Source organism: Myotis daubentonii, chromosome 11 (assembly GCF_963259705.1).
Source record: "Myotis daubentonii chromosome 11, mMyoDau2.1, whole genome shotgun sequence".
NCBI classification, from domain to species: domain Eukaryota; kingdom Metazoa; phylum Chordata; class Mammalia; order Chiroptera; family Vespertilionidae; genus Myotis; species Myotis daubentonii.
Window position 1 is genome coordinate 20,027,991 of NC_081850.1, and position 12,406 is coordinate 20,040,396.

Below are 12,406 nucleotides of genomic sequence, written 5' to 3' on the forward strand. Positions count from 1 at the left end.
CTAATAAGTTAATATAATGCATCTAAGCTAATAGATGTCCAGAGGTAAATAATATCCCTTTCTTCTCAAGGAGTCAGGGGCCAGAGAACATGGTGGGGGATTAGTGAGGGGCATCCCAGCAAGTTAGAGTTTACCTGAAGCTGCCAGAGGGAAGATGGGTGGAATTACCGGAAGCTAAAATCACAGTTGGCAAAGAACTACACATACAATCCAAAATGAAAGGGAGAGATGAGAAGAACGGAAAGAAAAAGTAAGGTTTCTGGCTGAGAGTCTTAGAAGGCAGATACCATCAGGTGTATAGAATGGGTTGAGGAAGTACAACACTTGTGCTATCACCTAGTGAGTATGTATTAGTGGCACACAGTGCAGCTCAGAGCAGGTGTGGTTCTCACTAAATGAGAGGTCACAGTGTTGGGCTCTTGTGAATGGAGAGATAAGAGGTCAATCAATACTCGCTGATTAACTGAGAGTTATTAACCTCTTCTTAAGGAGGTTATGTCAATCTCGGACATTTCCAAATTGTCCACAGTCACGTTACACAGTTTGGTCAATCCCTGGCTAAGGGTTTGAAATATGATTTAATATTGCCCAGAAAAAGAAATAAATTAAAGTTCAGAAAAATGTCCTCATTTAGTCTTGGGGTCCACATTATCCTTTAATTAACTCAGAGCCTATTTTAACATTCATTGCCATTGATGTCACACCAGATGTGACCAGATCCTGGACAAATTAGAGGTAGGAAATAGCTCTCCTCCTCTGAAGAGGAAAGAATAGGCCAACTAGACATCACTGTACATGAGCCCAGAAGCCATGTGCTTCGATTGTCATCAGGCATCTCTGAAGGCAGCCTGACTGATTTACTTCTAAAAAAAAAAAAAAAAATCATACACACACACACACACACACAACATTCCTCACTGTTATCAGAAAGGCAGTAACTAATACATAAATATAACCAAAAAGCATGTGAACCTATCAACTGTTGCTTCCAAAAAAAAGAACACACACAAATGAAGGAAATGGACGGCACTCCATTTATTATAAGCGTAGACTCTGATATGGAAACCTCTCTCTAAACTAAATCAAAGTGTTGACAACTTTTAAGACCCATGGAAATGCACACAGGATTCTCATTCTTGGATCTCTCCCCAGAACACTCCACGACACTCCCTCAACAGTGTAACAGGCACTTAACTTTTACTGAGCGCGGCCTGACCGGAGCTTGTAGCTCTGCAAAGTAAGTCTCATGTCCGCAGAAGGAAACTATAGGGATTATTAGTAACTACTGACATTTCTACATCTAGGGGAAAAAAGTTCCTTACTACTTTTTTTACTACTTGATTTATTGCTGCGGCTTTGGGTAACTATCTAGTTATTTTAACATCATCTGTATCCAGTTAACTCTAAAATGGTGCGCACAAGGCCAAGTTCCCTTCAGACTACTTAGCTTCATAATCTTCCACAGTCCTAAATGTATTAAACCTAATGGAAAATGCATGCCACAGGGGAACCCCGTGAGAGACTAAGGATAAAAACTTATGGGGGAAGAGGGATCCATCAAAGTACATGACAAGTAAGAAGTAACAGAACCACATGTTTTTTAAAAGCACATTTTCTTATCATCATTAACACTAATGGACATTATTAGTGTTAGTATTGATATATTGATCATTTGTATTACTATTAATTAGTATTACTAAAAATAATTTCTATTAATACTTCAGAACCATAATAACAGTAATGTCAAAATATACTTCAGGTATAGTACATCTCTATCAATATTTGTTACATAAAATGCAATTCTTAGGTAAGTATTCTGCAGGCCAGCAGATTCTACTATAGAAGGTAAGTGATCATCGAAACAGGTGAAGTCAACCTCTAAACTCCTACTCTCACCTATTGACTTAGCTTCTGTTTATTAGTAGTCTAAGATTTTTCTTTACTATCAACTCGCTCATAAATTTAAGCCAAATGATTGCTTAAATGTAATATAGCTTCTTTCTAAAGGTGAGAAAAAAAAATAAGCATGCATGAAATATGAAAACATTTCATGTAATCTTGTTAACTTAAATAGATAATACTCCTCCAGTAATAAATTACAGCCCTAACTTGTTTCGATTGAATCTACTTCAAGTACTTCCTCACAATTAGAAAACTTGCTTTTTCAAAATATTCAGTTTTCTCTTTTTGGCTGCTTTCCCTTGTAGCTAAAGGCCTGTGAAATGATATGATCTGGTCACTTCATAAAGAAAAGTGAGGAAAAACACTATCTCCTACTTCTGGGGCATTTATTTTGTTCTTTTCAAAACACCTCCACTTTCAAGTTCTTATTGATGACATTGCCTTTGCTTCTGCATGGATTTGTATTCATTACAGTTAAACATTTGACCTCACCATTCCTCTTAACAAGCACAACTACACTAGGTATCTGTTCTATTTTCTTTCAAAACTAAGAAGTAATCAACAGAGGTGTAACATATTGACTTCAATTTATGGTACTGCTTCTTGATAAACATTTGTTGAATAAATAAATGAACCTGGATCGCCACTCTAGTGCTTCCCAACCTTTTCCATGTGTATAAGAATATTGGAGTAAGTAAATAAACACCAGGTGGCCAGAAGCAACCAGCTAAGGACTCTGGCATCCTGAACTTAGGCATCTACCAGGCTACCTGAGAGCTGAGAGGTGGGAGAACAATGTTAGCACACCTGCAACTCGGTTATAGCAGTTCAGTGTCCTCAAAATGCTAACTATGAAATTCTTCTCCAAATTTTTTTCCTACTTTGCATACTCCTACTTTTTTTTTTTTTTTAACCAGGAAACTATTTTTCCTTTGAAGACTCATCCCGCCCTCATTCCTCAGAATCCTGGTGGCATAGATGAGGTCAGGACCCTGACACCTCACTTGCCTCCATTCTACCAAGGATAACCAATTCAAAGCCCCCATCCTGCCATGATGGTTGATCCAGGGTGAGCACATGGCCCAGGCAAAGCCAATACACACTCTCTACAACTCTCTTCCTTTTAGGTTGGAAATTTTAGGTTAAAAAGCTTTGGCCTTCCAACTAAGTCACAGAGGAAGGAAAGAAATTGTGCAATGAATACACTGTCTGGGCCATGGCTGTCCTAAATTCTAGAGCAAATAAAAACAGTTTAGATACAAGATGCTACTTGCACCCAAAGTATCTCTCTAGAATTTCAAAGACTCAATGAATTTCCTGAGTATCAACACATATGTATTGTATGCAATACATGTTTTCCTATCAGTGGCATACGCAGATCAGGTAACCTACTGTCTCACTTCTTTAGGTATCTCCAGACATTATCTGGGTGATACCTATTCTAAAGAGATTATCCTACAAAGTGTAAACACTGAAAGCAAACATTTGGTAGAAGCAAGATCACTAGGGAAGGTGAAGGGAGAAATAAAGTAGGAAGGAAGTTGAAATGAGTCCACCATACAAACACCATGAGGCAAAGGTCCTTTGAGTACATTACAGACCCATCTGCAGAATCAGACCCAAGGAAAAGCCTTTGTGCGAGAGCAGCAGTTATTTTCTTGACAAAAAGGAATGAGCATGCCGAGTTGGGAGACAAAAAGGAATTCCAAACACACTAACTTCACATCTTAAATAAACATTTATCCCCCTACACCACATTTTTTTTTTCCTATAGGAACACAATTTTCCTTAAAGAGATGGACTTTTTCCTCACCATGTTCAAAAAGAAATACAAGCACAGATGCCAATAAACAGAAAATAATAAAAATACCACGCCTACTTGGTTAGAAAACCCCTCAGAGGAAATGAATTCTACAGATCCTATCCAATGGGGGGAAAAAATTACAGAGTACTATGCTAAATATATAGCTCATTTAGCTGCTATAGAAAAAGAAGGAACTTTTACCAGTTGCAACAACATGGATGGACCTGGAGAGCATTATGCTAAGTGAAGTAAGCCAGTCAGAGAAAGATAAATATCACATGATCTCACTCATTTGCTGAATATAATGAACAACATAAACTGATGAACAAAAATAGATCCAGAGACAGAAAAGCACTGAACGGACTGTCAAACCTCAGAGGGAAGACAGGGGAGGGCGGAGGGGTGAGTAAGTGTGTGTGTGTGTGTGTGCGTGTGTGTGTAAGAGATCAACCAAAGGACTTGTATGCACGCATATTAGCATAACTAATGAACACAGACACTGGGGTGGCGGGGGCTTGTTCTGGGGGGTGGGAGTGGCTGGGGAGATGTCGATGGGGGGAAAAGGAGATATATGTAATACTTTAATCCGGGGTCCTCAAACTTTTTAAACAGGAGGCCAGTTCACTGCCCCTCAGACCGTTGGAGGGCCGGACTATAGTTTTAAAAAAACCTATGAACAAATTCCTATGCACACTGCACATATCTTATTTTGAAGTAAAAAACCAAATGTTTTCGGCAAGCCACATGCGGCCCACGGGCCGTAGTTTGAGGACCCCTGCTTTAAACAATAAATTTAAGAAAAAAGGTGGGGGCGGGGGGCTTTAGTAATGTCTGACTACTTATTACACTCCACTTCTGTGCAGATAGCAAGAGTGACTATCTTCACATCCCAGAATGTTGATCAATGTCATATGGCAAGGAACCAATACTTTCTAGTTTATTAATTTACTGAATAACGATAGGATCAAATTGCAACATTAAGAAGTAGTTAATGCCTATCAGATAGGCACCTTTAAACTCAATTATTTTGCATCTATCTTAAAAGATCAATATTAGAATGAAAGGATATGCATCTTAAATAGGCTGCAAGAGTTAACAAAAGAACTTCAAATTAGCAAATCCACCAATAGACAAAAATGCCAAAATAGCATCATGGAAGATTTCCTTGCAAAGTATGCTTTCATTAAAGAAATATTTGCATACATAACTCAGAGTAAGGAGAGGAAACAACAGATTGGGATAAGGACAGGAAATAAAAGGGAAAGAAAGCCTTTCTTTACCTGACAGGAATCGGCTTGGGCTAATTCTGTGGTGACCTTCAGTATTTGGCGAAGATTTTGTCCTTTATCTTCAACAAGGAGGTGAACCAGCAGCAGAAGAACATGCACAGGGATCATTGTAGTAATAGGGAGCAAGGACTCTACTGAAGCCAGCCAGTCACTCGCTGCAGACTCGTCTCGCAGTACTTCAAGGATCCTCCAGGTTGCAAATATTGAAGCATATGTGCTAGAAATGGGGAGCGCAAGCTTAAAGGGCAGCTGAAAAATAAAAGCATAAAAAGATATGAAGAAAATGAGGTAAGTATATTGGTCAGAAATATATTTCCTGACATGCATTTATGTTTTATATTTCATAATAAGAAATCAATCCTTCCAACAAAATGAGTACAGAATTTTCAATGCTTTCTGCAAACTCTGCACACAGAGCTAATGGAATTACATAAGGAGAAAACAGTTGTTATAAGAAACTCTGGAACAGTTTGCACTACTTTTCCTCTTATTTACTATTTGTTCCCAGTTAAGGCAGAAAAAAACAAAAAGGATCAATAAATAAGACCCAGAGGCAACACCGTTTGGAAAAGCCATTATCACTAAGAAAGTATTCACCAACGAGAGGAAAGATACAAAAAAACCCCACACAAATGAGAAACATTGCATTTGCCCAGCTTCAGACCTTGGTAAGACGCAGCCTGGCCTACGGGGACCAGGCTGAAACCGGCTCTCCAACACCCCCAAGGTGTCCCAGATTGCGAGAGGGCAGTTTTTGGGTGACGCACCCCAGAATCGGGCTCCCTCCTCTCTGGTTTGGGGTATGTCACCTAGGAACTGCAACTGCCAAGTCACTGTAGCTCGGCAGCTCCTGTGTTGAGCATCTGCTTGCTCCCTGGTAGTCAGTGCGCATCATAGCTACCGGTTGGAGCATCTGCCCCCTGGTAGTCATTGCGCATCATAGCTACCGGTTGGAGCGTCTGCCCCCCGGTAGTCATTGCATGTCAAAGCTACCAGCAGGTTGGCCAGTTGCTTAGGCTTTTATATATATAGATAAGTACACACACACACACACACACACACACACACACAATTTTATTAATTCCAGAGAGGAAGGGAGAGGGAGAGAGAGAGAGAAACATCAATGATGAGAATTACTGATTGGCTGCCTCCTGAAAGCCCCCTCCTGGGGATTGAGCCCACAACCCAGGCATTCACCCTTGACTGGAATTGAACCTGGGACCCTTCAGTCTGCAGGCCGACACGCTATCCACTGAGCCAAACCAGCTAGGGCACTACCAATTACATTTTTTAAGGGTGGAGTGGGATACTACATATTTGTATTTGCTTGTATATGCAAAGGTAAGTAACTACACAAATAAAAAGGCAATTAATACATAGCAATTTTCATTTTCTACTTGCCAGAGTGGAAACTGGACAACTTAGAATCAGGGTGAGAAAGAGACTACACACTGTACACCATTTTATAACTTTAAATTATTGTTATGTATTATAATGTATTAAAACTATAATTTAAAAAATTAAATATCTGTTTATTATAGCTCTCTTTCTCTCCAAATACACCTTTTCCCCCCAAAATGCAATTCATTAGAGATTACAATCCATTTCTTTAGACTAAGAACACAGCATTGGGCATGAGATTTGAAAGACGAGGACTCAGCACAGCCATGGCAACAACTGGCCGTTATACAATCTCTGAGAGTTGCTTTTTGTATTTGTAAAACGGAAGTTATGACTACCTTCCTGTCAAGATTACTGAAGTAGGTAATAATACAATATGAATTAAGCACCTGGCACAGTATCTAAAGTTGCAAAATACAGAAAATATTATCACTGTCATCTTTAGCAGAGAAAAATACAACTGGTAGATAGGAGTATAAAAGAAAATAATTGGAAATCACCAGAAACAATAAGTCAAAAGCAGCAACATCGCACAGACATGTAACAGTCAACATACTGAACAGAAAAAGCAATCCTACTTTACTTGAACTATTATGTCCAACTTAGGCTCTGGGTTTTGCTGGTTTGTTTGCAGGAGAAGGGCATGGTGTTGAATAAGATATCACAGGACAATCTCTCTGGCCCAGTGAGGGACGGGTGTGGTTCCCTGGCACAATCCCAGGGCGAGGACGCAACAAAGGTTTTCTCTCAGTACCAGCCACCAAATCCTGGCCCCCCAGCCTATGGAAGGGCCTGTAAATGTGCTATTGGGCTGTGTTTTAGAGGAGAAAGTGGCTGTTTGAAAATAAAAGGTTTGTGTTAAGTGAATTATATCTCTATAAAAAATAAAACCATATCAAAAATAACTGCATTTCAATAAATATTAAATGGTTATAAAGCATCCTTTACAGATATAAAAGAATTGGGAAGCTTTGTTTTAAAAAAGCTTTTAATAAAAATGTTTAGGTGTGTTAAATATTTAACAATAAGACAGACATCTATAGCAGTACTTCTTTGTCTAAAATTGTAAAGACAGGTGAAAAATAAATATTCCCATTAACTTTAAAGAATAATAGTCATCTAACACAGTAATTAAACAGGCTTAACAAAGGTAGAGCCAAGAGCCTGGCCAGTGTGTTCAATGGTTAGAGCATGGCATTGCCCTTCACTTCCATTCACCAGAACTGGGCTGCTGAGAACGCCTTAAGTTCTAAGTCAGACACTAAGTCAGAGTCACCGGTCTAAAATGAACTGATAGAAATAAAAACAGAGGTCTTTCTACAAAGGTCTTTATAATAAATCAAGATGGTGAAATGATCTATCAGCGTACACATTCCTCATTGAACAGACATTTCCTGACTGTGATTTCCTGAAAACAAAACTAATAATTTCAACCACCTGTTATTTAAACAGAAGGAAGCACAAAGACTCTTGTTTTATTAATTACTAAAAAGCTTCTCATTACAACAGGTCTACTATGCCGATGAAACAAAATATGGTCTTGATAATATTCTGCAATATAAAAGAAAGAAATCCTGCCATTGACAACAACATGGATGGACTTTGAGGGCATTATGCTAAGTGAAATAAGTCAGACAGAAAAAAAACTAATACCATATGACTTCACTTATATGTGAAATCTAAAAAACAAACAAACAAAATGATCTAATAGCTACAGAGAACAGATTGGTGGTTGCAAGAGGCAGGGAATGGGATGAAAAGGTGACAAAATAGGAAAAGTGAATTAAAAGGTACAAGTTTCTGGTTATAAAATAAATAAGTCCTGGAATGTAATGTAAAACATGGTGACTATAGTTAATAATACTGTGTTGTATAATTAAAAGTAGAGTAGGTCTCAAAAGTTCTCATCACACACACACAAAAATTGAAATTGTGTGTGATGATGGATGTTAACTAGATTCATTGTAGTGATCATTGTTCAATATATACATACCAGTGTCCTGGTGTACAAATTTGTGCACGTTGAAAGGAAATTACCTAGAAGAAATGTTTTGATATCGCTATTTGCCCTTTCTCTATAATAGAAGTGTCAATCAAATTCACGATTGACAATGACATCAAACACACATGTGCGATTGGTGCCAGCAAGAGCTTTATATATATCACGCATGCGCAAGTCAACTTAGCCTTTTATAGATATAGAATAAACTTGCTTAATTAGACCTGCTTTCTGATTTAGCTAAACCTTTTCCAGCCCAGTGAAGTACCCCGACTTCTCTTTCAGATAATTGTCAGCAACAAAGCAGTAAATATCAAAATGAAGCAGATTATTATTGTAGATCACACAGGGAGAACGAAGGGTGAAATATTTAACTGCAGCAGTGTTTGACTATATTCTGTGCGGTGAGAAAACCTGAAATCATTTTCAAGGTCCACCATTTCTTACTTCTTTTCAGTTGGGTCAAGTTTCTAAAATTTCTATATCTCTGTTTTCCGGCTAATGAAAAGAAATAGGATTCTACCAAGTCTCCTATGTACCTACTCCAGGACTTCTGTGAGGCGCAAATTAAATGAGGCACGTGAAAACACTTCACAAACATTTGGTTAAACTGTAAAATGTTTGCAGCAAGTTGGGTTCCTGGGCTGAAGAAACTGCAAGGAGGCTAGTTGCTAGGGAGGGGAAACTGGACATTGCAATGTGACCTCATTACCCGGACAGTCAGACACATCAGACACTTAGCATATTAGCCATATATATATATATGGCCAGTGTGCATCATGGCAGCTCCTGCGTTGAGTGTCTGCCCCCTGGTGGTCAGTGCATGTCATACCTACTGGTCGGACAGACACTTAGCCTTTTTTATATATAGATATCAAACTATAATATCGTACACCCGACCTAATATAATGCTACATGTGACAAACAATGGCTCAGATATAAAGAATGCAAAGATAAACTAGGATGTTATCTGTTGCTTTAAGTATGTGGAAAGTAGAAAAGTATTTAATTTAACAACTGGCTAAATATTTTTAATTTTCTGCTCTATGGTCAGCTAAAAAAGATAAAGCAGAAACAGGGTGGGAAAAACACAAAAATTTCAACAATTGTTGCAATTTAAATATGAACATGCTTAGAAAATAAAGGCAAAGCATGAATAGGGCCAAGATTCTTTCCCTCAGTGAGCTCATAGCATAGTTAGAGGTACAAATATGCAATCCCTAAACTAAGCATAACATCCTATATAATCAAAGCCTAATATGCTAAGTGTCCGGTAGTCCAGTCATCCATTCAACCAATCAAAGCGTAATATGTTAATGATATGCTAAGGCCACTCAACCACTCACTATGACTTGCACTGACCACCAGGGGGCAGTTGCTCCAACCGGTAGGTTAGCTTGCTGCTGGGGTCCAGCCGATTGAGACTGAGCTAGATGGACTGGATGTGCCCTGGAACCCTCCCCCGGTCCTCCCTGGCTGGCCAACATCCCATGTCCCTCCCTGGCCCCGATCGTGAACTGGTGGGGTCCCTTGCCCTGGCCTGCACCCTCTCGCAATCTGGGGCCCCTCGGGGGATGTCGGAGAGCCAGTTTTGGCCTGATCCCGCTGGTGCATGAATTCATGTGCTGGTCCTCTAGTTATTGAGTAAAATGCTAGGGATGCAAAGAAGAGTAATGAATTCTGACTCAGGGAGGCTGAGAACTTTTAGCTGGGTCTTGAAGAATGAATAGGTCAGGCAAAGAAGACAAAAAGCAAAGATTCTGGAAAAAAAAACTTGGAGAATTTGGGCATGTTAAATTTATAGGTATGTGTGGAATATAGAGTCCAAGACAGGTGCAGAAGGAAAGCCAAAAATAAACTGTGGTTTAAATTTTTAAAAAGGGTGATCATCCCTGGCTGGGTGGCTCAGTTGGTTGGAGCACTGTCCTGTGGACCAAAAAGGATGCAAGTTCAATTCCAGGTCAGAACACATACCAAGGTTGCAGGTTCGATTCCCCGATCAGGGTGTGTACGGGAGGCAAATGATTGATGTTTCTCTCTCCCTTTTTCTCTCTAAATATCAACTTTAAAAATACATCCTCACATGGGGATTAAAGGAAAAGGAGACTGATCATATATCTACTCAAAGCAGCATACTATCATCAGGAGGTTTTTATAGCCCTCAGCATATTCCTTCCTCCTCCCTCTCACCCAGCTGCTAAAGAGAAAGCCTCACTATTCATGTGGATAAATAAGATTCACACACCTGAGCAAATAGTAAGCTGAGTACTTAAGTAGTAGAGTCCTCAGTAAATATCACTTATGATTTAAAGGAACAGAATTTTTAAACATAGTACTTCCTGCCCTGCCCCTAATCCCATGCAGAATCCAATCATTGTTCTGCATGGCCAAGTCAAGGGGGAAGGTAAAACGCAACTAGAAATTTTCAGCCACATTTTGTACTCCTATCAGGGCAGATGCAAGAACTTCCTTCTCTTAATGCAAATCAGTTACATATATCAAGTTTTACAGTTTTAGTCAAACAAATAGGATTTAGGGAGCTGCAGGATACATTCAATTTGCCTACAGGCTAGTTTCTGCTGCGTGCTCAGAGAGTAACAATGCCTGGATTTTTGCTGCTGGAACATTTAACACTACATGATTAGAGGTATCCACTTTTGCAGATGAAACAACTATGGCACTAGCTGGCATTTATGTAATACCTCTCTTTGTGGAGACTTAAGATGCTTCATCAGTTTTATCTTAGTGTAGCCTCATTCAATCTCCATAAGAGTAGTACTTGGGAAGTAAGTTTCACTAAAGGCAAAACTGAAATAGCAAAAGAGAAAAGGTCTGGCAAATATAGGCCTAGGACCCAGCCACTATCCAGACATTCACAATATACTAATGTAAAAAGCAACAGGAACTGTGAGACTGAGTGAGTATGCCTAGCAGGCAGAAAGAGGAATGGAGTGTGACGGGCCTGCCATCTTCCAGGCGAAGGCAGCAGAGTCGGGGCGCACAGAAGACACCAAACCCAGGATGCCAGGGAAGGGGGCCTAAGGTGCCATATTCCAAATGAAACCTTCCTTACAGATCTCAGAGCTTCAGGCATTAGAGGAGACTTCCCGCCTTGAACTGTCCCAGATCCAACAACGTGCTGCCCTTATTAAACAGTGTGACAAGTCAGTCCATGCCCAAGTCAGTGGGAGAAGCCCTTCGAGAAACAGAACTAGTGCCTTCTCTGCAGGATTCTTCGGCACCCTGACTACTAATGTACCTGGGAACTCGAAGAGAAAAAGGATTCTACAGCACTTCCAAAACTTATTTCACAACAGGACTACTGCCTCTCTCCCTGCCCAGAATAATATACTAACATCTACACAACTGCCCAAATATGGTAAAGTTCACAGAGTTTAAGCCCCACACATACCCTCATCAGGAGGTGAGATTACCGGCAGAGACATAACCCCACTTTACCACTTTACTTTTATTTAAGGGAGACAAGGATGGGCTTCATTACCTGTTGGTGGTCGTCTCTGTAGCACCCTTGCTGTACCGTTTCTAAAAGCTTCAGAGCCAACTGCTGCCTTGAGGGACCGTCTTCATCCGTGGATATGCAGTCTTCCAAGGCCGTGGAAGAAAGTATCTGCAGAACTGGCATGACCAGCAGCAAGGAGGACTTTGGGATTTTCTGACCGTCAGCAAAAGAGAGGAGCTTCAAAGCTATTCATGAAAACAAAAATTCGTGTTTTTACAAACTAATACCACAGTGAAACAAAATGCTATCTTGTTTAAGGGAGATATGCAAGAACTTTCCTTACAACTGGTCACACATATAACTAAGATAATAAATCTTATCTTTTTAGAAATAAAAGGAAATTAAATAGTATCCAAAACAAGTTATTTCTGTATATAACTGAAAACCTGATGAAACTCTTAGAAAAAAAATACATATCATATGTCAGAAAGTATAAATCAACTTTTTTCGGTCAATACAAATTTCTTTAAAATACAATTCAACTTTTGTCC

At 39.5% G+C, this 12,406-nt stretch overlaps 1 protein-coding gene across 1 annotated transcript in view; it reads right to left on the minus strand.

Annotated features, from left to right (window-relative positions):
• FOCAD (focadhesin) overlaps positions 1 to 12,406 on the minus strand; it is a 286,965-nt gene that overhangs the window by 175,073 nt on the left and 99,486 nt on the right. The window contains exons 10-11 of the mRNA XM_059656547.1: positions 11,898 to 12,100; positions 4,987 to 5,244 (exon numbers count right to left, since the gene is read on the minus strand). Of these exons, the coding sequence (XP_059512530.1) occupies positions 4,987 to 5,244; positions 11,898 to 12,100 (461 nt within the window). The remainder of the gene's footprint in view (positions 1 to 4,986; positions 5,245 to 11,897; positions 12,101 to 12,406) is intronic.